This window comes from Thalia democratica, chromosome 1 (genome assembly GCF_965202585.1).
Source record: "Thalia democratica chromosome 1, ktThaDemo2.hap1.1, whole genome shotgun sequence".
NCBI classification, from domain to species: Eukaryota; Metazoa; Chordata; class Thaliacea; order Salpida; family Salpidae; genus Thalia; species Thalia democratica.
In genome coordinates, this window is record NC_139165.1 from 64,700,247 (window position 1) to 64,728,022 (window position 27,776).

The 27,776-nt window shown below is 25.6% G+C and overlaps 2 protein-coding genes across 2 annotated transcripts; one reads left to right on the plus strand and one right to left on the minus strand.

Annotated features, from left to right (window-relative positions):
- The first annotated feature begins 837 nt into the window (after positions 1–837).
- On the plus strand, positions 838–10,913 carry LOC145838050 (serine/threonine-protein kinase Chk1-like). The gene is made up of 6 exons (XM_082945581.1): positions 838–972; positions 5,363–5,445; positions 5,843–5,994; positions 6,593–6,686; positions 9,867–10,044; positions 10,164–10,913. Exons 1-6 carry the CDS (start codon positions 838–840, stop codon positions 10,911–10,913), a joined length of 1,392 nt encoding a protein of 463 aa, XP_082801707.1.
- Positions 10,914–11,609: 696 nt separating this feature from the next.
- On the minus strand, positions 11,610–24,983 carry LOC145844198 (DNA-directed RNA polymerase III subunit RPC5-like). Its single transcript, XM_082951571.1, has 6 exons — positions 24,658–24,983; positions 18,431–18,557; positions 17,459–17,691; positions 17,153–17,268; positions 15,160–15,403; positions 11,610–12,076 (listed from the first exon to the last, which is right to left on the minus strand). The coding sequence occupies exons 1-6, from the start codon at positions 24,949–24,951 to the stop codon at positions 11,669–11,671; spliced, it is 1,422 nt and encodes a 473-aa protein (XP_082807697.1). The 5' UTR covers positions 24,952–24,983; the 3' UTR covers positions 11,610–11,668.
- Between the last annotated feature and the right edge of the window lie 2,793 nt (positions 24,984–27,776).

The following is a 27,776-nucleotide window of genomic DNA, read 5'->3' on the forward strand; positions in this document are numbered from 1 at the left end:
AAATACTTATGTAGTAGTTGCAGAAAAGTACAAAGAATAATGATATTTGAGCTGTAATGCTATAAAATAAATAAATATAAATGACAAAGTTAAAAAAACCTACAAATACAAAATAGTTAAGTCATATATTAATTTAAATGTACATAAATTGATGTTTTGAAAATGTTTGGTAAACACAATGTAGTTTGGTACTTTTCCTCTAACAAAACAAAATGTAGCTAAATTTTTTTTCAAATCATTGACTGACATTGACTTTCTATATTAAATGTATGTATTAATTATGTAGAAACTTTTAATAGAAAAAATAAATCATTTTAAAATTTATTAAAAAATTTTACAAATTAGAATTATGTATTAAATGTTATTTAAAATAAAAAGACTTGTTTGTTTGGCTTAATTATTTGGTGGCTAGTTGTAAGAAAGAAAACAAACAACTAAATTTCATGTTATACTATGTCGTCAAAAGTACGCACTACCCGTGCTAAGTACGCACTTTTTGGTCGGGTTCAATTTGCGTACTTAAGCGGTAGTGTACTGTAGTTATAAAATAGATAATACAATTGTTAGAACTGAATTAAAATAAATTCATAAAGACTTAAAACATTAAAAAATCTGACAGCAAAGTTTAAGTTATTTATATGAATAAGTTTATTGTAACATATTATAATCCAAATTGTTTTATTTTACAAGATTTCAGCTTAACAAAATATATTCAAAAGAGACACCAAATAAGTTTTTGTTAGTTAACAAAAAATTTTAATAAACAACTATAACTTATTTTTTTATATTTAATATTATTAAACTATTAGCATTTTTCTTATAAATTTTTGTTCTGATATGTCATCACAATTTGTTGCTGGGTGGACATTGCATCAAATTATAGGATCTGGTACATACGGAAATGTACATCTTACTATACATAATGAAACAGGGACTGCAGTTGCTGTAAAAATGATGAAGATAGAAGACCAGGTTCGGTTTTCACTGTATCCTTTTTATTACTTTTGGATAACTATTGATGCTAATAATTACTAGTACAGATAAATGGTTGTCATTAAATCAAATAATGCAACAAGGTGGCCCAAAATTTTTGTACAAAATAAAAACATTGCTGCCTATTTGAAAACCTTAAACTTAGACTAGATTATAATTTTTATACCTTACGAAAATTAAAAAAAACCCTTTAAGATATAGTCAGTTTCATTAATAATTTTTAAAACAAATGTGTGTTGGGAAAACTTTTCATAGAAAACTTTCTTAGAAACTTGGATTGTAATGTATTTACTTGCTCTCACACTAAAAAAACCTTGTGTGATTATAATGAAATAGGATAAAAGTGTTGTTTATTGTAAATAAATTCAGTTTAGTGCTTACAACAAAAAAAATGTATAAGGTAAATTAAACTATAAACAATAAGTTGAGAAAAGTTTTGTTGTTATACAAAAGGTTGTTAATAAGTTTGCAAGTTGAGTGATTATTAAATTTTCATCTTAGCTTTTATAAAGGGGGGGGGGGGGGAAAGTTTAAATTACTGTTTTAAAAGTTAGTTCGATTTTCTACATTAAGATTAGGCTACCAGTTGCTTTTTACTATTTATTTTTAAATTCAAAGTAACATTTAGATATAAGCAATCAAAATTTGAGAGTCAACTAAGTTCTTTATGGGAGGCACAAACTAAAAAGACAAAAATATGCTATTTCATTAAAAAAATTATCTCCTCCTTTAATTCTTGAGCAATTCTTTTTCAATCTAATCTTTAATAACTTTAATACAACTTGTATAAAACAAGTTTTTAAATATTTTATTAGTGTTTTTTTGAAATAAATAATTTAACATAAAATTCATTAAAAAAAAAGATTCAAATAAGTTTTTCTAATATTCAAAATAACATTTCCTAAAACTCTGAAAAATAAAGTAGGAGAATTATTTTTATAGTTCTTCTCAGAATTCTAAGAAAATCGGCCATGAAAAATTTTTACTCCATACATTGATTTTTTTTTACACAAGTGGTTGTTATACCTCAAAAGTTAAATATTATTATTTTCTTTATAAATTATAAAAGTTTTTTAATTTTTTTTAATTTCTGTTATAAAGTTTAAAGGGGAGATTATAAGTTTTATTTTCAAGTACTTATTTTTTATAACTTTTTTCATATTTTTAAATTATAAGTGTTCACTTAAATAATATAATTGCTTATTAAAGAAAAAAAAAAGCACTCAAAGATTAGGTCCAAGGACCTGGTTTACGAAAAAGCCTTTTGGTTATCAAATCATACTCCAGGATATAGTTTAATGTCATGTCAAGAACAATAGTAGTTCTTATAGTTATGGCAATAAAGGGGTTAAAACACTTTATTTTACTTATTAGTTGCATTTTAAAGATCTTTAACTTAGCTAGCAGTTGTAATTTACTTTTTATTTCAATTCATATAAGCTTTTCAGGTAGAAGGGTATTAAGTTGGAGAGTTGATTAGGTTCCTTATAGAATGATTGAATAAAAAAGGTAACAAAGAATATTTCAGAAAAGTTATTTGTTCTACAGTTTTAAGCATTAATTCTCAAACTTTCCCAATCTTAGTTTTATAATAAACATTCATTTGAGTAAAAAATATATGTCTATGAAAAATTTATTTTTGCTCTTAAAAAGCTTATTATTTTATTTTTTATAATCCTTTCAATCCTTTATTCAATTTTACAAAAATAGAGATCTACTAATAAGTTAAGTCAGTCTGTCCATAGTTGTTGTAACTGAAAATAGCAGTAAGTTCAATCCAATTGAGATAATTGATTTTTTTTAAGCCCAATTGTAAATTCTTTAAGGTTTTTGAACTTAAAAGCAAATATGATTGATTTGAATTATAATTTTGATTAGAAAATTTTTTTACTACTTTTAATGACATTATAGATCTTAAATTTAGTTTTTATCAACAGAATAAAAACAAACAGAATATTGTACTTATCTGAGAATTATTTACTAAATGTTTTTTTATTTTTTTATTGATTCTTTATTGTCATAGTTTATTGAATGACTAAAAATGTTTGGTCCTAGGACCTATTGCACAAAGAACCTTTCTGTTATCGAGTCTCCACATAAATACCTTTTAATGTCTTGTCCAGGACAATTTACTTGTTCTCATGCCCAACACAACAGATTACATTAGTTTTTACTCTTGTGTTAAAGTTTTACTATGACTAATAATATTTTTTTAGGATTCACAATATTATGGTATCTTATTTGGAATATTGGTATACCAGTGTTATACTCCTATACTTAGTTTATTAAAAATACTTGTCATAGTTTTGTTGAAGCTACCATAAAGTATATGAAATCACGAAAGATACTTTTTAAAAGTAAACTTGTTGTATAAAAGTGAAATTGAAATCTTCGATAAAAAAAGTACAATAAAGTACATTAAAATCGAATAACAAACTAATATTTACTTGAAGAAAAAAAGTAGCAGCTGAAATAAGTGGTTCTCTACCTCTTAAATAACGTGTGCACATTATAAAACTATAGGAAAAGTTTTGTGCTCACCTTATTGTTAAGAAAACAAATTTTAGATGAGAAATCTGCATTAATTTTGATTAGGTTTATTATACTAAATTAAATAAAATATATTTTTAAAAACTGTAAATTTAAAAATTAAAAAAAAAATGATTAATGACTTTCCTTTGAAGAATTTTGATAAATATTAATATAGGCCAACTATCAGCCAGTATCTGCTATGCATGTTGTGCTCAAAAAAGTTAATCATGTACTATAATTACACTACACTAAAACAAAAGCAAACATAATGATGTGACAAAATAATGAGTGAAAAAAAAAGAACAACAGATAAAACTTGTTCTGATTTCTTTGTCTACTTAGGTTTTCTAATGGAATTCAAATCTTAATTGTTTGCTACCCAATTGATTCTCATGTAAAACTTTAATTCATAAAACCTGTTTTTGAAAAACCAAATTAGAAAAAAAAACTTTTTACAATAAAGTATTATTGCTTAATTGGTGGTTTATTAGTTTTCACTAAAGTCAACAAAATAGTGCTTATTTGCTTCCAATAGTTAAGTTTTAACTACATTGTCTATAATAATAGACACACTATCAGCTGAAATCAGCTATGCTTTTGTGCTTAAAAAATTGATCATGTATAAAATACACAACACTAAAAACAAAGACAAACACAGTGGTACAAAAAAAAAGGTAAACATATTTAAAACAAAAAATCATTCTTGTTTTCTTTCTCTTTAAGTTTTCTGTAGAAATAAAGATTGTTTTTGTTGCTGTCATTAGCAATCTCCTTCCACTAGTAAGTGCTGACATTTAGGCTTTTTTATAACTTTAAATATATTGGAAACACTACATTCTGATGGGTAGTTTTACAAAAAAACTTTAAAGTGTTGAAGATACATTGAGTATGTTAAATGTTCAACATTGTTGCAAATAGTCCTTTCCTGCTCACTAGATCAAAAGGTTTAGTTTGTTAAATGAAAAATCTACACAACAGCACCTTCTGTTCATTGTTTTTCTCTTACAGCTGTCTTACAGATAACATCACATCAGAAGTAGAAAGTTTAGACCTAAATCCACATTGGAACCTGAAATATATTATTTCTGCAGGTGAGGAAAAACTACACATTCAGTTCTAAAAATGGGAATTGCTGTGTAGTTGTTGCAATCCAACCTAGACCTTTTTTTTTTATATATAAACTTATAATCTTAGATTCACATGTTTTTTGCAACACCCTACCTTTTTTGTATTTTTGATTAGTGTTATGTATAAGGGGTAATAAACAGCAGTGTTAGAGCAAGTCAGCCAAGAAACTAATTGTTTTACTGAGTTTTTCAGTTGTTGGTTTGCTATCTAAGTCATCCATTGTTGCTGATTGCTAAGGTGATGTTAACTTATTGTGGGTCCAACTGATTTGTTCATGGACTGGTTTGATGTCATCTCTGTCAGCAGCAGTTTGAGTACTGGTGCTAGGTTTTAACTAAAATTGTTAGCACATTTCCTTGCTGTCTTTTGAAAAGTAATTTCAGCTCCAAGTAGTTTTTTGAGATTTGTGCTACTTTGGTCATGTTGATAATCAACACAAGCCTGTTGCTAAAACTTTTTAAGAAAAAGCAAAAATTTAAAGTTTTTTGCAGAAATGCTTCTTTCAAACTAGTCTTTTTTGTTATATTTCTTATTTCTAAAACGTTCCAGGGTATTTTGAAATATTGAAATTTAATTTCTATAGTTATTAAAATATTATAATTATTTTGAAAAGTGTATAAAAAGCTCAAACCTGATGTTACTTTTAAATCTAAGTTTTGTATGAAAAAGAAAGTCTAAGTTATTTAATTGAATATTTTTTAAATTATAGGTTACTAAAATACGGAATCAAAAAGAAATTAAACTTCTTAAGTCAGTAAGGCATCAAAACATTATATCTTGTTATGGAGACAGGTTAGTTTTACAAACTATGATATTATCATTTTTAAACTTTATTTAAAAAGTGTATTTAAGTTTTGAACTATTAGCACAATTCTTTTGTCACAAAAAAAAAAGACTCTTGTAATTTTGATATACTACGACATGCAAGTTGGAAATTTTTATTAAGGAAAACATTAAAGTTCTAATAAACTAAAATACTAAAAAAAATCTTAGTTTAAGATACCGTACGTTAAATTAAAGCTGATGTTTTTAAAACTTTTTTTTTAATAATTATAAAATAGTAATGAAACTAAGACATCGTTAAAAGAGAAAATTGGAACACTTGTTATTACATTTAACTTTTCTAAAATTAAGTAAGCATAGATAAATTGAGTTTTTATATCTATAAAGCATTTTCTAATATTTTTAGAGTAGAAGGAAACACTCATCTTTTGTTTATGGAGTTAGCTAGTAATGGTGAACTGTATCACCGCATTGTACCTGATGTAGGAATTAAAGAGTCTGATTCAAGAAATATTTTTTGTCAACTTTTAGATGGTGTGGAATATCTCCATAACAAAGGTTTTCAAATTTTCATTTTAATAAGATTGCAGTCTCAACAATAAGTTTTTATTTTTTAAAAGTTTAAAAAACAAGTTTAAATATTGTTTGAAAGTTTCTACATTTAAATTAAGTAATATATGAAATTGTTTTTTTTAATTGACAAATGTCAAAGTTCTCGATGCAAAAGCAGAGATTAGTATTTATAATACAAAAAAAAAACTTATTTTCGATTTGTTTACTGCAGTTTCAATGCGTTTAGCATATGATCAGAACAATAATATTATATTGTTCTGATAATATGCTAAACGCATTGAAACATTGTATTTCAAATATAAATGAAGTAACATATATACTATTAAATAATATATAAAAATAAATTGAATAGTTTCTATCGAAATAAATTTTTAATGAGACCTTTTTTACCAAAAAAAGTTTTCAAGTAGTTTCTTTTTTAACTTGCTCTTTTTAAGATATAAACTACTACAAACTTTAAATTCATAGATAGTATGTGCTCATAAACTTTTAATTTTTGACTATAAGCTACTTTTATTTAAGTAACTAACTGCATAACTTCAGTACCATCATTTTTATATATTTACAGTAAATAAAAAATTAGGAATTACTCATCGAGATATTAAACCAGAAAATTTGATGTTTGACAAAAACGAAGTTCTCAAAATTATAGATTTTGGCTTAGCAACTGTTTTTAGGTAAGTAAGTTTAAATTACATTCGCTTTGGAACAAAACTATTAAAATCAATTTATATAAGTGTTATATCTACAGCATTTTTAAAATGTATTAATCTTATAACATACTTAAAGTTATTTATTAAGTTCTAAATCATATCAAGGAATTATTTCAATCAAGGAATAAAAATGTATAATAGTTTTTTCTTATACTGTAACTTGAAAGGAAACTGAAAAATAAGTATTTAGGCCATAAGAAAAGTAAATCACTTTCAAAAAATTTAGTCTTATTTATTACATAAAAAACTAAGCTATCAGTTGTATTTTACCGTTTATAAAATATAAAAGTATCTTTTGAGGTTTAAGCGATCAAATTTATAGAGTTCAATATATTTTTTATCGGATCTGCAAACTAAAAAGGTAAAAATAGACTATTTTATAAAAGATATTCTACTTTAATTTTAAGAAATTGTTTTGAGACTTTCTCAGTATATACATTTAATAATTTTTTATTAACTTCCAGAAAAAATATTTTAAAATCTTGTAATATATATTTTTTTCAATTTGAACAATTTATTTTTTTAATTTGGTAATATATTTATTTTAAAAATTCCGCTTTCTACAAGTTGTTTGTAATATTAAAAGAAAAAATTCTCAAAATTTGAAGTAAACTACTTTAATATGCAGGAGGAGATATATTTATAGAGAATGTTTTTAAATTCCAAAGAAATTAAGCATGAAATTTTTTATTCCATATGATTTTATCAGATTTTTTTTTCACAAAACTTGTTATATATCTCAAAAGCTAGTTGAATTTTTTTGTTCCATAAAAAGGCATTTAGTTTATACTCTATGCTTTTAAATAAGAGTCAATGTTAATTTTGCGAAAAAATGTTGGACTTCCTTTATGGTCTTAAGTAATTATTAAGCCCCTACAAATTTTATTCTTTTCAAAAAAAAAAATTATAAACTTATTTTTTGGCAGTAGAGGTTCAAATTTATAGTGGTTTTTAAACACTCAATACTTTTTAAACTTAGTATGTATTGTTTGTAAAACCACTGGATCCAGCCTTTTTTAACGGAATTAATCGATTTCGTTGATTAGAAAAAGATTTGGATCTTTATTATTTTATAAACAATTGAATATGCAGTAATAAATGTCTCAAAGTAGTGTTTTAAGGGCATAGGGGGGGTAAACACCCTTTTTTGGTTTTTTACCTTATTTTATATAGTTTTTGCTACGCTACAAGATGCTTTTTACAGATTTAAAAAATTCAAAATAATTTTTGAGATATAGCTGGTCAAAGTCGGAGGCAACAATAGGAACCTTATGGGAGGCGCAAACTAAAATGGCAAATAACTAGAAATCACTAAAAATCTTTCTCCTCCTACGTTTTTTGAGATAACTACCTCAAACTTTCAGGAAATGTTCCTTGCAATATTTAGAAAATTTTGTCGGAATAGAACTTATAAAAAATAAAAATTTTATAACAAAAAAAATAAAAAAAAACTGTTTTTTTTGATTATTTTTTATATAATTTTTTTTTTTTAACTTTTTAAAAATTCTTTCCCACAGAATTTTTTAAATATATCAAGGAACATTTCCTAAAAATTTGAGGTAGTTATCTCAAAAAACGTAGGAGGAGATAGATTTTTAGTGAAATAGTCTATTTTTGCAGTTTTAGTTTGCACCTCCCATAAGGAACCTATTGTTGCCTCCGACTTTGAACAGCTATATCTCAAAAATTATTTAGAATTTTTTTAAATCTGAAAAAGCATCTTGTAGCTTAGTAAAAACTATATAAAATAAGATAAAAAACCAAAAAAAGGTGTTTACCCCCCCCCCCCCCCCCCTTAATTAAAGTTAGGTGTTTTTTAAATTTGAAGTTTTATCTTTTTTAATCAGCAATAGATCTTGTAGAACTTTTGGCTTTACTTGAATTTTAATCATTATATCAATAGAATATATTCATATCTATCAGTATTACCATTATTATGAATCCTATTTTATGGACCTGGTAGATCACTAGTAAAAACTGATGTTAAAAGCTATTAATACTATCTTATATTTTAAAACTATCAACACTTAAACTTCAAATACTTTTTTCAATTACTATTTTATCTAATTACTTTCCTCGCATTAAACTTACAACTTAAATACAGTAACCTGATACTTAGGCACGCACTTTGAACACACCGCAAAAGTACCCAAGAAATTTTGGTCTTTATTTACTGATATTAAGTCTAATAAAAACATGTTTAAAATCACTTAAGTTTGCAGATGACTTTTACACCTAAATCCGATCTTAATATAATAGTTATCTATTAATATAATCAAATTTTTATATAGTATATATAATAATCATCTTAATTATAATATGTATTTTTTACGCTTTTGGTTTTTCACTTTTCAATCATAGGGTATGTAAATGTTAATTGCACTGTTCATTATTTTCTGTTATCTAGAATTTTAATTAGATTTTTATACGCTTTTTTATTTTTCTATCATAGGGTATGCAAATTTTTGTTACACTGTTAATTACTTTCATTTATTTAAATTTTGTATGACTATTCAAAATTATTTTATACTCTTATGTTTTAATCAATGAAAATTTAAATTGCACTACTCTTTATTTTCGTGAAATAAAAAAAAGTAGTATGTTTGTTTCAAATTTTGAAGTTTATATACAATTTGTAAGTTTATAACTTACTTTCTGGTTCGTTTAATTTAATTAGTACAGTATAATTTATTTCAAATTATAATAATTTTGTATTACCACTTTAAGGGTTATTGTTTTTATTTCAAAAAAATTGCATTTTTAAAGTTTTTTGGCTAAAAGGTGCGTACCATACCGGCAGATGCGTACCTAGGTGACAGGTTACAGTATTTTTTTGTTCTAAATAAGTAATCCATATACATTTTTAGCATCTGTTCTGCGTAATAATGTTTTTAAACTTTTTTTTTTTAATAAAATGACTTAAGTTTTGAAAACACAGAGAAAGTTAAATAAAAAGCTTGGAATGAACTTAATAAGAACTAAAATAAATGTGATTCTTTCAGCAAGTAGTTCTAAGCAATAAAGTGATATTAACTCCAGTAATATTTTTATTTTGAATCTAGGTTTTAAACATGAATTTTACCCTCAGCGTTATAAAATGCAGATTATATTATATCGTTGCACAACAATTTTTCAAACATTTAGGTATGAGGGAAAGGAAAGACTGATGATGAATTACTATACGACAGCGCAATATGCTTCTCCTGAAGTTTCTGCTAGAAAACCATACAAAGCAGAGCCTTCAGAGGTTTTCTCGTGCGGTGTGGTTCTAGTGGTTATACTGACAGGGGAGTATCCTTGGCAAGGGGCTTCGTTAGCACAGGTATGAATCACTATGATGTTCAACCTAGCACCCATTTAAATTATTTTGATGTGTTATAAAAAAGTATAATTGAAAATTATTTAAATTATAAAGTTTTAACTCATTTGAATCTATTACAGCCGAATTATTTCAAGTGGTATGAGCAGAAGACGTTCAACTTTTCACCGTGGAAGAAACTAAACACTTCAGCACTCAATCTCGCAAAGAAATTGCTCAAGCATGATCCAGAAAAACGAATAAAACTTAACGACATCCGTAGCCACCAGTGGATGCAGGTCCCTTCTAGAAAAAGAAATGTATCTGGCAATTTCAAAGTTGTTTTGGCTCAAAGCCAGCCCGCGCCGAAATTAGAGTCTATTGTATCTATGAGTCAGCCTAAATTGATGAAAAAGTCAGAGGTTGTTTTGAAGCCTATAATTAGCCATCGATGTTCCAGTTTGTCCCAGCCCATCAATTCAGACACTGTTGTAATTTCAACGCAAGGCATCACTCAATCGTTAGAACAATCTCAGCCCTATAGTCTTTTGGTTCGGAAAATGACTAGATTCTGGACCAGTGCAAGTGGTAAGATTATTACGGATGCAATCATGGAGGCTTGTGAACGACTTAGCTTCGTTACCAAGCAACACTCACTTTCAGAAATTCAAATAGAGGCAAATAACGCTTCCATAAGAAACCTCTCTTTTATCGTAACATCATATGACAGAGGCAACGTTGCAGAAGCTGATGATAGTGAGTCTTGTCCTGAAAAGCGTACTTTGGTGGACTTTCATCTCACTAGAGGTTTGGGAATGGATTTCCAAAAGTCCTTCCTTAAAATTAAAGCGAAATTGGCTAGTTATCTTAAGGAGGAAGAAATTTTTTCTTAATTCTTTGTTGTAATAACATGATATAATATCATTTATAAATTTTTTTTAGGATAATTATCTGTAACTTTAAAGTCTGGTTTTTTAAATAAAACCTTCTTTATCTCGTTCATAATTTTTAGAAATAACTTAAGAACAATATATTTCATTTTAACTTATTCGTTCATATAAATTAGAAAAACTTACATTTGCGAATATAGACCTCACAAAAATTATTAATGTTTAGAAAATATTTTTTATAAATCATGTTAAGGTATTTTAAATAATAATGTCCATACTTCGTTTACATTTTTAATATGTTTTTTATATAAGCAAATTTATGTGTTAAAAGTTTTGTTTTGAAATATACTAAAATACCTCTTTTCAGTTTAAAAATGCATATTAATTAATTTTTAAAACTTGATTTCGCTACAAATAAAGTTCGAGTAGCAATTAATTGTTTTTTTGTCAACCTGGAACATTAAAGAATTTTAATTAATTTTGTAGTAGATATAAATCTATCTGATCAAAGTATAGTTTTTGTATTATTAAAAACAATTTTAGTCTAACTAAAATTTAAATTTTACTTTAATGGATAAAAAAATCTGGAGAAAAATTTCTTAAAATCTACGACAAGCCGTACAACTATGTTCAACATAACTTTTTTTTATTTATACTTAAACGACAACAAAAAGTCAAGCTATTATGTTCATACATTTATTCTCCTAAAACAAGTAATAACTTATCATATAAATTTACTAAATAAACATTGTTCTATATTAACTAGCTATTTCAAGCGACTTTTTAGCGCTGTGAAACATGTTAGTCCAAATTTGTTTGGCAGTTTCAATTTCTTGCGAGCTCTGCATTTGTTCTAGTCGTTGTTCAACAATCAGCTGGAGCTTCAATCCTTTTTCTCCATTCTCATATATTCCATCATCAAACTCGGCTATGGAATTAACCACAGCATCAAGCTCTCTGCGATCAATTTTTTGCAAAACTTTGTACAATTTGCTGCAGAATAATATTCCACCGTTGCTGAAGTAGAAGCTGCATAGTATGTAGTTGCGCACGTGCATCAGTTTAGACATCTCCATGCCAATAAACGGTGATTTATCTTTACCGTTGTACAAAACACTGCTCTTAACTACAAGGCGACCTTGCAACACATCTGCAAACTCCTTAACCTGTTTTTTTAAATTTAATTATTTAAATTCTTGACATATTTACCAAGTAGTAAACATATAATGAAGGAACGGGTCAAAATTGCACGAGGTTACTAAATTACACGAAGATACTTTTGCACGAGGGGACAAAAACGCATGAAGACAATTTTGCACGAGTAAAAAAAGTCAGATAAATTAATAAAAAAAAAAAAAAAAAAGTCACGACCGAGGGTAAGGGGTAACAATGAAAGTAAAAAACAAATTAAAATTATAATACAACCGGATTCGTACGCATCAGGCTAAATCATGCTAAGTCAGGCTAAATCAGTTTTTGAAAAAAATTGAAAAACGTCAGGCTAAATCAGTTGTTTTATTTAAAAATTTGAGAATCTTAGTTTTTCTCAATTCAAATGCTTGAAAATTTTTGATAAATAAAAATTGAGAAATCTTTTTAAGATCAAATTCAGATGTGAATTTATTTATAAATAAAGATTTAGTTGTTAAAGACAAAATCAGTCAGTATTTGTAAAAATAAATGCTTAAAACCTTTTGTTGAATCTTTAAAATTTTTTTAAAAATATTCATTATTTTGTTTTGAGTAAATTATATACGTCATAAGTATGAAAATTAATAAAAAAAATACAGTTTAAACATTACAGTTCAGTTCAACAACTTAGCTGTTTGTTTGAATTTGTTTACATTAGCTTTGTTTTTCAGAGCTTAGTTGGTTGAACTGTTTTAATTTCTAATTTAAAGGCTTTATACCAAATACTTTTTAGATAAAAATCTTAGCAATTCATTCATATATTTTACTGTTTGTTTAAAGTTAATAGAGATATTCAAAACACTAAAACTTAGCTTTATGATATAACTACTAGGTTTTGTGGGAGTACAAATTTTAGGTATAAATCATTTTTCTTTACAAGAACAAAATATAAAAGGTTTTTTTTTTAATTTAAGTAAAAGCTTTTTAAGTCTGATACGACATTAACAATCACTATATTTATTTAGAGTTTAGGATTTATATTTATGTGCCAATTTTAAGTATTAGTCAAATTACTATAATTTTTTTTTATTTTAATATTCGTGTAAGTGTTTCATTTTAAATTTTAATAAAACACGACAATGCAAGTCGTTTTATCATAAATCTGGTTTTAATGGTTTTACTTAGTGCTTAATTAAGTTAAGCAATTGTGGTAAGTAATATATATATAATTTTTACACTAGTATTAGTAAGAGATTAGACATAACACTTAAATTAAAACTTATCACTGAATTTGTTATGTTTAGGGCATATGGGGGTCAATCACCTTTTTCACAATTTAGTCTTATTTTATTGTACTGTAACTAAACTATGAGTTGCTTTTTGCAGATTTTTAAAGCTCAAAATATTTTTGAGATAAAGCTGGTTGAAGTCAGAGACTACAATAGTACTAATCAAGACCCCCCAATACCTACAATGACTTATAAATGGGATTTTCTTTACCTTGAAAAAATGTCAGGCTAAATTGGTCTCAGTCAGGCTAAATGAAAAAAATTCGCGCACGAACCCTGAATACAATTAACAAAAAATCAACCCTTGCAAAAGTGTCTTCGTCCAAAAGTGACCCTTCGTGCAATTTTGTCCCCTCGTACAAAACTTGACAGCTACTCATATAATGTAGATAAGTAAAGAACATTTCTAAAAATATGTATTCTACCTTTTATTTCTTTAAACGGTTTAGCCTGTTATATTTTTATTGATGGAGAGACTTCTCTGATAATACATTATTTACAGTTGACAAAAACTTTGAGAGTGACTAGTTTCTAGTATGACCATAAATATTGCTTGATTAAAAACAAACTTTAAACGTTTTATCTAAAAGATAGACTTTAAAAAAACAACTGAGTTGATTTAATAACTTAAATTAATAATATACATACAATACATATAAAATAAAAACAAATTATACAGTAATCTACCTTTATTGTACCACCAATAAGAGTTATTCTTTCCATTTATAACCCAGTTGAAGTGTGTTGATTCGTTAACACACAGAAACATATGTTGGAACAATAAAGGAAGATTACTGTATAATTTGTTAAGGTTTTATATTCCAGTGAACTTGTTTCACTAGGATCTTTTGTTAACAAACACTTAAACTTATATTTTGAATAGTTACATTTCATATAATAACAAATTATACAGTATCCTTCTTTTATTACACTGACATATGTTTCTGTGTGTTAAACGAGTCAATACAATTCAACTGAGCTCTGTAAAAAATAAATACTGTAAGCAAAATACAGCAAGCATATTTTTAATGGACACATGTATATACCTACTTAAGCTTCTATTCTTTCCTTACAGTATTTATTTTTTTACAGATCTCAGATACTGTATAATTGTTATTATTATATATTCCAGTGAACTTTTTTCGCTAAAATATTTTCTTAACAAACGCTTAAATTTATATTTTGAATAGTTACAGTTTATATATAAATTTTATTCACTTAAACTAAGTAATTCGACTTATAAAGTGTAAGAAAGTGATTATTATAGTTATTTTTAACCAAAGGATCAGTCTTTTGTTAGTTAAGAGTCGGATTTAATACACAATTGTTTTGCTACTCATCCTATGTAAATTTAATTGAAAATACAAAACTGTAGTAAGTAATTCTTAAAAATTATTAATGTTCGCTTTCAACTAATTCAACGGCATATTTTTAAGTTTGAAGTAAAAAAAAAGTAATTTAACTACAAGATAAGAAGATTTTTTTGCTGACCCTTATTCTTACCTATAAAAATTAGTATATAGGAAAAATAATAAATAAAGATAACTTTATTTTTTATATTTAGATCAAAAGTAACAAACTTGTTCGTATTATTTTCACTTAATCTAGTTTGTGAAAAATTAACCAGCTATATTTGCTTTTAGCCAAAATGATTTATTATATACCTTGCTCAAAAAATATCATAAGTTGAAGGAAATGACAAATTTTCGCAAAAGATAAAATATTAATCTTGACTAACTTCAAAAAATGTTAACAACAGTCAGCTTATAAGTTTAGTTATTAAAGTTTATTGAAAGAAAATTTAATCCCAAAAAATTATAATTACCCACCTTCTTGAATAGATATTTTGTTTCAAGTTGTCTTTCTCGGCAAATTTCTTCTAAATTACAAAAATTTACTACTTGTGCCCTGACAAAAATTTGATTGAGAATCTTATTCAAATCCTGTTTAGTTGAATGTGATTCATCTGGGTTTGGTTTTACTGCATCTTTGCGGTCGATTTTAGGATGAAGTTTTAGCAAATATTCCTGTGCAGTCATTTCAATGTTATCTGTATTGTCCATTTGTTCAAATCTAAATATTAAAACCAGTTTAATTTTTATACTAGAGTTTATGTGCTTTATTTATTGAATAGAATAATTTTTAGTTTTAGTGTATTTTGAGAGCAATAATCAAATGTAAAGTTGAAAACTAAGTCTTCTTAATAGAAAAGAATAATACAAGTGCAAATTAACTATTCTATTCATTACCAGAAAAATTCTGACCTAGTCAAATAATTTTTAAAGCTATTTATTAAAAAAATTATTTTTTCCAACAAAACATGGTAATAAATAGATAAGTTAATTCATACTTGTTTTATTCTTTTCTATAAATTCTTTAGTCAGTAAATTAAGAAATTTTTTATTTTAGAAACAAGATAAAAAAGAAAAAACAACTCTAAAAGTTAATATTTAACTTTTACTTCTATTTTTTATTGGATCTAATATACTAAATTAAAAAATGAGTATGAGTGTAAAAAAATAAACTTTAAATCGACCCCTGCCTTTACTACAGGGGTCAACTAATCACGGGCAGGATTCACTTAGTTACTTATCAAGTTAATTCTACAGTCTGAGACTTACCTTTTAGTTAAAATAAGCGGTGCAAATATAATTCAAATAAATTAATGTGCTACAATATTGTACTTTTTTTTCAAAATTGAACAATAAAGTTCTCAATTTATGTACATCTAACTAGACAAAATATATTTTATTTAATAGATTATCAAAAACATTACAACGTTTCATGATTTATGAGAGATCTTAAGTTGTTACTTAAAACCAAAAACCAAGTTTTAATCATCTTTTGTATTCTGAATTTTTTTTAAATTTAAATACTGAAGAACTCTTATAAATCACATAAAAGTGTAATGTTGTGTTGATTATAATAATCTGTTAAGTAAAATCTAAACTAATGTACTGTCTAACTAATTAACTGTAAGGCTATGGGGTTCAACACTTAATTTTTTTTTCCCAGAATTAAAAACTAAAGTAAACACAAAAAGTTAATTCTTATTAAATATAAAATCTTAAATCAAATTTTCTTAAAAATTTTCCTAAACAAACATATAAACATGAAATTCTTCAGGGTTGATTATCTTTGAATTATGAAAAATATCTCTTTTCCTAAATTTTTAAGGCAATTAATTAAAAATTACCAATAAATGTTTTTTTGCAATATTTAGAACTTGAACGTAGTAGATTTAAAAAAATTAACCAATTTTTTTTTTTAAAAGCTAAAAAAAAAATAAAACACTCAAAAAAATCTCTTTTATAAAAATTATAACCATTAGTTTTTAAAAGTAATATGAAAAAAAATTAAGAACAATTTTTTAAACTAAGATATATTTTCAAATAAAGTACTCTATTAAACCTTAGTTTTTACCTTTCATAAAGAACCTATTAAACTCTACATTAACCACAAAATTACTTTTAATAATAAAAGCAAATATCAGCTCGAAGCTTAGATAATAAAGTAAAAAAACGATGTAAATTTAACAAGTGATTTACCCCACCACTTTGGCTTTAAATTAATAACTATCTTAATAAAATTTTATTGCTGTACTTTTTTTTTAAGGCAATTTAATTAAGGCAATGTTAGGCTTTTAGATAATCCTGACAAAGTGTAAAACAGCCTGTGATTGTCAAAAACAACCAAAAGAGTCAGAGTTTTTATAAATCTTCAAACGAGACTGAAGGATTGGCAACTCTTCAAGTAGTAATTTTCTGTTAACTACTAAAAATTGCAATGTAATGAAAGGTTAAAAAAAGGTATATTAAAAACCTTTCTTGGTCAATACTATACTCAATCTTTTGTCTTTCTTCATCAGACTGAAGCGTATCTTCTTCAAAAAACACTAAATTTTGCCATTTTTCTGCTTTCAAGTTTTCAAGATACGTCTGTAAGTTTATCTAGTTAATAATAAAAATTAATGAATATAAAAATAATTCTCTCACTAAAAAAATATTAAAATACTTTTCAAGTAAACAAAAATAAAATTAATTTGTTTCACAGATCGGTCTCAAGAACAAAAACCAAGTTGTTATATTAAATTAATTACAAGAAAAAAAATTTTAATATAAAACAAACGTGAAAAGATTTTTCTCTGGCTTCTCTTTGTGCATCAGTTTCCTTGATATAATTTATGGAGGGCATCTTTGAGATTTTACCTTCAGCCCTCATCTTTTCTTTATCTTTTTCACTTTTTTGCTTGGCAGCTTCATCAAGGTGATTGAGAGAAATGTTCATTTGCAGCTGCTTTGAGATGGGAGTAAGAGTGATGATGTTCTCACTGCTGACATGTCCTGACATCATCATGACCCCTGAAATTTATACAACATTCAAGTTATAAAATTGTTTCTATACCAAAATTATAAGTCTAAATGGTTTCATGACAATTCAAAGTTTTATGAGAGTGTCAAGGAACCATTCTTTGAAAAATAAACTTGAAACAACAAAAAATAAAATATGAGTAGTTGGTCCTAATACTAAAAATTATTATAGTAAAACCTAACTTAATATAAGTAGTTCGTAAAAAAAAATCTCAGTACTCAGAATTTGATATGTTATACAACCAAGCTCAATACCAGTAGTTGAGTAAAATATTCATGTTAAATTTATCCACTATAAGTATTTTAGACTAAATTATGTCAATACCTGTTCTAAGTCCTACTTAAAAAGTTATACTTATACTAAAATAAAGAAAAGTTTAATACTTATTTCAAACCAGTCACCTAAAAATAATGATACGTAAAAAAAGCCTAAAACTTTAAAAATCAACTTACGAGTAAAAGTTTTCAAAAATTAACTTGTATACAATTAATTATTTTATTTATAAATAAATAAAAAAGTTTTGTTCTATATGTACAAAGATGGTTTCTGTTCTCTCTTAAGTTGAGGCTTAAAAACAACCATTTTTAAGTAAGTAAATAAGTATGAGTTTAAATGACTAAAAATGTTTTACTCAGTCTAACTTTTCGAAATACTAAAAACAATTTATACATAGTTATACATTTTAAAAATTATAAGTTACAGTAGATTGTACATACGTTCTTAACTAACCAGGTGGAGGCTCAATATAACTAGATGTATACATATCCTTGTCTTGAATTCTAGATTCAAAGAACTTTTCAACGTCTTCAGCAATTTCCTTTGCTTTCTCTCCGTCACAATTTACTTTTGTATCTACCTGATTAAAAATTAATACAACTTTAGTACTATTGAATTTTTTAGTTTTGTTAAAATCTTACAATTTTGAGACATCCTCACTATATAAGTCAAATTTTGTAGTCAGTTGTTTTATCATTTTTTATGAAAAAAACTAAGTAAGTTTAATCATATATTATATATTGATACAATCAGCAGCAGAGATATCAAATACTAGTACATCAAAAACAATTATTTCAAATTTATAATTTTTAAAGAAGTCTTATTCTTATGTTATTTTTAAATTGCATTTGAACTTGCTTTAACCAGGGTTTCCAAAACTTATTGGCGAATTTTCTCCAGGATTTCAAAATTTTCTTCAGGTTTTTAAAAGTACACGTTTTAGAGTCTATTTTTAGTTTAAAATTAAGTTTAAGGTAGAAAAAAGTGCATTAAAAAGATACTGTAAAGCTACTTTAAATGTGTTTTTTAATAATTTTTTTTTATGAAAGCAAAAAAAATTAATATGTGATAATTTTTTGTGTTAAATCTTTGTTTTTTTCACGTAGAAGTTGTTTAAAATTTCAGATTTTTTAGTGATTTTTGTTCAAATTTCTCAAGTTCTAGGTTTTTTAGCCTAAATTGTCAAATTCCATGTTTTTCCAGGATTCCAGGTTTTTGAAAACCTGTTTAACTTTATTGTTGGAAGGAATTTATTGTATTTAAATAAAATTTGCAACTTATCATGAAAATATTTTTAATTTTAAAAAAATTATAAAATATAAAGTTTTTCGAATCTAATAGATTCTTTTTCGAATGCTAAATTAAATGTAAAACATTTTTAAATTATTTATATCATAATTGTTCAAAGTTATAAAAAACATGAAAGTAAAACAAAAAAACTTAATGATAATTGAGTTAATATATTGTTAGTGGGGCTATCTTTCCGTTTCCATAAAATTGCGTATTTAGTTTTGGTTTTTCTTTTTCGATGAGTATTGATTTTAAACTCAATTATTATTAATTTTTTTTGTTTTACTATCATGTTTTTTATAACTTTGAACAACTACGACATCTTAATTTTTTTATCAATCTTCAAAACTGCCCTATATTACATTATAATAAATTCAAAATGAATCAAGTAGATTTGAAAAGCTTCAAGTTTTATAAATTTTTATATATGAAAAATATATTCATCTTAAGTTGCAAAAGGTATTTAAACTTGCATTATGTTTTTAAAAACATCTTCATTAAAAAAATTAAAGTATTGACTCGATTTTGCTAAACCAGCCTAATTTTTTTTTTGGTTTTTGAAAATCACAAAGGAACAAATACAGTAGTGTGATTTCTATTGTAACTTTTTAATCATGTATGGTTTTTAATTATTATGAATTGTTTTTATTAAGGCCATAGGGGGGGGGGTAGGCCATGTTTTTTACAAGTTGATCTTATTTTATAGAGTTTTTACTAAGCTTCAAGTTGCTTTTTACCGTTTTTAAAAATTCGAATTAGTTTTTGAGATATGACCGGCCAAAGTCGGGCCGCATAACAGGTTCCTTATGGGGAAGGAAAAACTAAAACGGCGAAAAAAGACTAATGCATTCAAAATCTATCTCCTCCTTCATTTTTTAAGCAATCTTCTTCAAACTTTCACAGTCTATTCTTTATACAATAACAAAAAAACGTTATTTGTGACTTTAAAAAATTTCAAGTAAAAATACCTTTTTTTTGAAAAAAAAAAAAATTTTTTTTGATAAAAAATCACTTTTTTATTTTTATCATAAAATTTTTTATTTTTAAATTATTAAAATTCACAAATAAAGTTATTTTCTCATAATGTTAGGAACATTTCCTGAAAATTTGAAGAAGATTGCTTGAAAATGAAGGAGAAGATAGATTTTAAAGCCCGTTTTTAAAAACTTGAGAAAAACGGCTTTAAAGTTACCCTTTATAAAGACAACCCTTTATATAAATGGTCATAAAAAAAAAAGTTACTTAATATTTTTAAAATCTAAAAAAAGCATCTGAAAGATTATGAAATTTACTATAATATAAGTCTATATGTTATTTTTGGTCAAAAGATGGCTTCTACCCCCTATGGCCTTAACAAAAACCAATCAAATAAAGGTACACTACTTATAAAGAAAGTATTATAACTAATTTTTATTTCTAGTCTAAAAACATGTACCATTTTGCAATCTTCATTTTTTAAGCAATCTTCTTCAAACTTTCACAGTCTATTCTTTATACAATAACAAAAAAACGTTATTTGTGACTTTAAAAAATTTCAAGTAAAAATACCTTTTTTTTGAAAAAAAAAAAATTTTTTTTGATAAAAAATCACTTTTTTATTTTTATCATAAAATTTTTTATTTTTAAATTATTAAAATTCACAAATAAAGTTATTTTCTCATAATGTTAGGAACATTTCCTGAAAATTTGAAGAAGATTGCTTGAAAATGAAGGAGAAGATAGATTTTAAAGCCCGTTTTTAAAAACTTGAGAAAAACGGCTTTAAAGTTACCCTTTATAAAGACAACCCTTTATATAAATGGTCATAAAAAAAAAAGTTACTTAATATTTTTAAAATCTAAAAAAAGCATCTGAAAGATTATGAAATTTACTATAATATAAGTCTATATGTTATTTTTGGTCAAAAGATGGCTTCTACCCCCTATGGCCTTAACAAAAACCAATCAAATAAAGGTACACTACTTATAAAGAAAGTATTATAACTAATTTTTATTTCTAGTCTAAAAACATGTACCATTTTGCTTACATTAAAAAATACAAAGCTAAAGTTGGTTTTCGGTTACATACACAAATAGCAAATAAACCTTTCTCCATTATATACATGGAATATATTTGATGATAGATATTAAACATACCATTTACTTTAAAAACAAACTTAACGCATTTTGAACGTTGCCACAAAAATGATAAACGATTATATAAATTGTATTAATCTATTTGACTTCAAAAGTGTGTTTAATAAAAATTGAAGCATCTAATTCTTATAAAATTTATATTATCATAATAAAAATAAATTATAAAAACATAGACTTTTAGAAACATTTCATAAATAGTGAAATTTTTTTAATTGATCAATGAAATAAATATTTAATGAATAATAAATAATTAATTTAAAAAAATCTGGACTTTTAAGCATACATTTTGGTTAAGGAACATTACAAATACGCCTGGTATTTCTTGCAAGGTGCTTTTGACTTAAATATTGGTGGAACTAAAATATTCAGGGTTCGTGCGCGAATTTTTTCATTTAGCCTGACTGAGACCAATTTAGCCTGACATTTTCTTAAAGTAAGGAAAATCTCCTTTAGAAGTCATTTTAGGTATTGGGGAGTCTTGATAAGCTTTATCTCAAAATATTTTGAGCTTTAAAAATCTGCAAAAAGCAACTCATAGCTTAGTTACAACTCAATAAAATAAGACTAAATTGTAAAAAAGGTGATTGACCCCCCTACGCCCTTAACAGAACAAATTCAATGATAAGTTTTAAAATAAGTGTTATATCTAATGTACAACTAATGTAAAAATTTAATATATATTACAAACACAATTGTTCATTTCAATTAACACTAAGTAAAAACATAACTAGAAGATTTATATTAAAACAACGCGCATTGTTGTGTTTTATTAAAATTTAAAATGAAACGCTTACACGAGTATTAAAGTTCAAACAAACAGCTGTTATTGAACTAAACTGTAATGTTTAAACTGTAGTTTTTTATGAATTTTCATAATTATGACATATATAACCTACTCAAAACAAAATAATGAAGATTATTAAAAAATTTTAGAGATTCAACAAAATTTTACAAATACTCACTGATTTTGTCTTTAATAACTAAATCTTCATTTAGAAATAAATTCACATCTCAATTTTATCTTAAAAAGATTTCTCAATTTATTTTTATCAAAAATTTTCAAGCATTTGAACTGAGAAAAACTGAAATTCTCAAATTTTTAAACAAAAAAACTGATTTAGCCTGACGTTTCTCAACTTTTTTCAAAAAAAACTGATTTAGCCTGACGCGCACGAACCCTGATATTGATTATTGTTAAAAAACTAATTTTACAAAATACTACAAAATGATAAATTGATGTAGTAGCAAACTTCCTTTTATTATAAAATTAAAAGTTTATTTAGATATGTTTCAAGAAAAATAATAATTACTTATAAGGATTTCTCTTTCATTACTTATAGCCATCTAAATAAACTAAGTTAACCTATCAGGAATCTAGAGTTATAACAAGTTTTTTCTCTTTGAGTCAACAATTTCATCCTAAGTGTCCTTAAACCAGGGTTTCCCTTGGGGCCATTATAGAAACTTAGGGGCCATGAGGTCATAACTTAAAACTTACACCAAATACTTTAGAGTTGATAAGAAAAAAAAAAGGTCTTAGGCTTTTTAATGCGAACGGGTTAAATATGCATGAAGGGACACTTTTGCATAAAGGGTTTTATTTTTGCACAAAGGGTCATGTTTACACAAGAGTAAAAAAAAAAACCAACTGAGGGTAAGTGTTAGGGGTAAAAGTGATAGTAAAAATAAAATAGAAAAAGGAAATAAGTTTAAATTGAATTTATTAATAAAAAAAATAAAAAATCATAAAAGAAGAGAAAAAAGTTACCAACCAAGGGTTAGGGTTAGTGGTAACAGTAATAGTAAAAAAAAATAGAGATCAGAGTATCTCAATAAAAATTAAATTCTAGTCAAAATATTATACAAAGCAAATACTTTGTGGAACAAGTTACCACAGGATGTGGTATCGTGTGAGAGGGTGGAACATTTTTGTTTAAAACTAAAAATACTTAATCTAAATAGTATAAATATAAGTAAAATTCAGTAGCTTTCCACAAAAACAAAACAAAAAAATAAATACAACTTTTATAGTACTTATCCCATCTAAATTAACTAGTGTTTTTTTGCTTTTCTATTAGTAATATTTAATAGTTTTATTTCCTTACGCCTCCCTTATAACAGAATATCAATTTACTTTTATTAATTTTGTACAAATGTGTTGGTATGTACTAAGTTATTGCTTTTTAAATCAAGCAAATAAGTTTAAACTTATTAATAAGTTTTTTATAGTTTTAACATGTTTAATGTTTTGTTAATGTTTACTTTTTGTTGTATAAATGTATTTTATGTTGCTTTTAATTTTCTCATTGTGTGTCCTGTTTAAGGGCATAGGGAGGTAAACACACTTTTTTGGTTTTTGATCTTATTTTATATAGTTTTTACTTAGCTACAAGATGCTTTTTACAGATTTAAAATATTCAAAATAATTTTTGAGATATAGCCGGTCAAAGTCGGCGGCAACAATAGGATCCTTATGGGAGGCGCAAACTAAAACGGCAAATAACTAGAAATCACTAAAAATCTATCTCCTCCTACGTTTTTTGAGATAACTACCTCAAATTTTCAGGAAATGTTCCTTGCAGTATTTAGAAAATTCTGTCGGAACAGAATTTAAAAAAATTAAAAAATAAAAGTTTTATAACAAAAAAAACAAAAAAAAAAAACTGTTTTTTTTGTTTATTTTTTATATAAAATTTTTATTTTTTATTTTTTCAAAATTCCTTCCGACAGAATTTTTTAATATATCAAGGAAGATTTCCTGAAAGTTTGAGGTAGTTATCTCTAAAAACGTAGGAGAAGATAGATTTTTAGTAAAATAGTCTATTTTTGCTGTTTTAGTTTGCGCCTCCCATAAGGAACCTATTGTTGGCTCTGACTTTGACCGACTAAATCTCAAAAATTATTTTGAATTTTTCAAATCTGTAAAAAGCATCTTGTAGCTTAGTAAAAACTATATAAAATAAGATCAAAAACCAAAAAAGGGTGTTTACCCCCCCTATGCCCTTAAGTGGATCAGATTTTGATGCCTGAGTCCAACATTGCACAATAAACAATATAAGAACAATAATAATAGTATAACTTCATTTAATTTTTTTAAGACTTAGAGAGTTTTTAAATTAATGTTTTTAGGTAAGGATATAACTTTTACACAGATATACTAAAGTTATAGAACTTAAACTCTGCATTTTAAGTCAAAAGTATTTGACTTCAAAAAACTAAAAACATTCTTAAATGTCAAACTAAATACAATCAAACCTGCTGAAAGTATTGAAAAGCATTGTGCTTAGGTTTATACTTTGCTCCAAGACGTATGTACTTACTGCTCTCTTCTAATTCAGGGTTGCAAAAATGGTGGTGAGGAGGTAAGTGGGTGTGCTTAAGTAGTAGAAGGTTGGCAATATCTTGGCTAATAAATACTCTGTACTCTTCAACTACTTCATTTTGTTTTAAGTCAGACTGCATGGGTTCCTCTTTTACTTTGATATTTGCTGCTATATTGTTCACGGCCTCAACTTTGTTCATTTTGTACTTTTGAATCTTGTTAACCATCTGGAGTCAGATTTATTTAACTATACGACTAATGGTCTGTTAAAACAGAAATGAAAATATTTAAAACAGAACTTGCTTCACACAAAGACTAAACATAACTTATTTATATAAAGGCCGACTAATTTGTTATACTAGTTTAAATACTATACAATCTACAATAAACTATACTAAACACAGGGTTGTCACTTGTTTTTTTGAAAAAATTTCCAGGTTTTACAAATTTCTTCCAGTTTTTTAAAAGTACATATTTTTGGGTCTATTTTTAGTTTAAAGTTAAATTTAAGGTAAAAAACTGTGTTAAATAGTATAAAAAGATTGAAAATTTACCGTAAAGCTACTTAAAATGTGTTTAAAAAAAATTTGGTTATGACAAAAAATTTTTATCTATATGATAAATTTTTTGAGTCAAACTGAAATTTTACTATTCAACATGTTGAAATTCTTAAAAATTCCAGGTTTTTTCAGGTTTTTTGTTCAAAATTTCAGGTCTTTCCAGGTTGTTTTCAAAATTTATTAAATTCCAGATTTTTTTGCCTAAATTGTCAAATTCCAGGTAAAGTGGCTACCCTGTAAACATATTACTTGCAAAAATTTATATAAACATGGTTTCCAACTTTTCAAGTAAAACTTTTACTAAGTATTTGGGTGAAACAAGGTTGCCACTTGTTTTTATTTTTTTTTCCAGGTTTTCCAAATTTCTTCCAGGTTTTTAAAAGTATACATTGTTGGGTCTATTTTTAGTTTTAAGTTAATTTATATATAAGAAACTGTGTTAAATAGTATAAAAACATTGAAAAGATATTGTTAAGTTACTTTAAATGTGTTTTTTAATAAAAAAATATTTTAATGATGACAAAAATATCATACTTACATGATAGATTTTTTGTGTCAAATCAAAATTTTACAACTGAAAATATTAAAATTATTAAAAATTCCAGGTTTTTTTCAAAACTTCTCAAATTCCAGGTTTTTCTAGGTTATTTTTGCCTAAATTGTTGAATTCCAGGTTTTTCTTGGTAAAGTGGCAACCCTGGTTAAAAAAATTAAAAAATAGAAACTTTATAACAAAAAACTAAAATAAAACAGTTTTATTTTTGTTTATTTTGTATATAAAGAAATTTATTTTTAAATTTTTTGAAAATTCTTTCCAACTGAATTTTCTAAATATATCAAGAGACATTTCCTGAAAATTTGAAGTAGTTATCTCAAAAAACGTAGGAGAAGATAGATTTTTAGTGAAATAGTCTATTTTTGCAGTTTTAGTTTACACCTCCCATAAGGAACCTATTGTTGACTCTGACTTTGACAGGCTATATCTCAAAAATTATTTGAATTTTTTAAATCTTTAAAAGCATTTTGTAGCTTAGTAAAAACTATATACAATAAGATCAAAAATAAAAAAAAGGGGTTTACCCCTAAGCCCTTATTAGTTGGTTAAAACCAAGTTGGTCATATGCACGAATTGGGGCACACATTATTCAATGTTACCTGCAGGAACTTTTTCTAATTTAATTTGATATTCAATATATATTTACTACCAGGTCCAATTTTCTACAATGTGCTTTTTTAAAAGTAAAGAAATTGGTAAGGTACGCACCCGCGTAATGTACGCATTAAATTTATTAATTTTTTTATATATTTTTTTTAAATTGGTTTTAGGAAATATATTTAAAAGTAAGTATTTACAAACTTTTTACGTCTGTTATCAGAGACGAAGACAAGCTCTTTAAAGCAAAGATATATAAGCTGTAACTACTAGTAACACTTCAACTACGTTTGAAATTTTAACTTTATAAAAACTTTATTGTCATAAAAATAAAAATTATTCTTTTTTTCAAAACTTGTATTTGACTATAACAAAAAAATTATTAGGTTTAAAATGAGTTTTTTAAACTAAAGTTTAATTAAATTGTACTAGAACTGTTTTAAATGGGTAGCTGTCTAAATTGAACGAGCGTACAAAATTGCACGAAGATACTTTTGCACGAGGGGATGAAATTGCACGAAGACGAAAGGCCACTTTTGCACGAGCAGAAAATTTCGCAGGGAGACAGTTTTGCACGGTTTAAATTATTTTTATTTTATTTTTTGATTTTATTAGATATTTTTTTTTGAGTTTTTTTTTATTTTTACTATCACTGTTACTTCTAACTTAGGAGTCCTAAGTCCTTCCTCCTAACCCTTACACTCAGTCGGTAAGTTTTTTTTTTAATTTTTTTAACTTCTAATATATTTTTTTATTTTTTTATTTTTTATTTTTTTTTACTATTACTGTTACCCCTAACCCTTACCCTCGGTCCGTAGCTTTTTTTTAATTCATTCTGAATAATATTTTTTAGCTATATTTTATTTCATCTTTACTATCACTGTTACCCCTAACCTTTACCCTCGGTCGGTAAGTTGTTTTTATTTTTTTGTTTTATTTTAATTTTTATTATTTTTATTTTACTATTACTGTTACCCCTAACCCATACCCTTGGTCAGTAGTTTTTTTTTAATTGATTTTTTTCTTGTTACTAATTTTTTTAGTTATTTTTTAATTTTACTATCACTGTTACCCCTAACCCTTACTCTCGTTCTGTAACTTTTTTTTTTTAGTTATTTTTTTTAAATATTTGTTTTATATACTCTCGTGCAAAAGTGTAACTTGAATTAATCCAAAGGGTTGATCATACCAATTCGATCATCAGACCATAAGCTTTCGGTAGACTGGGACCGGTTTCGTCCTGATGATGACAGATGTCAGTAATTCACAACTAAATACTTGCAATTTATAATCTACAAATGGTTTATATATGCAAGCATGAAGCAACCGATTGCTGGCA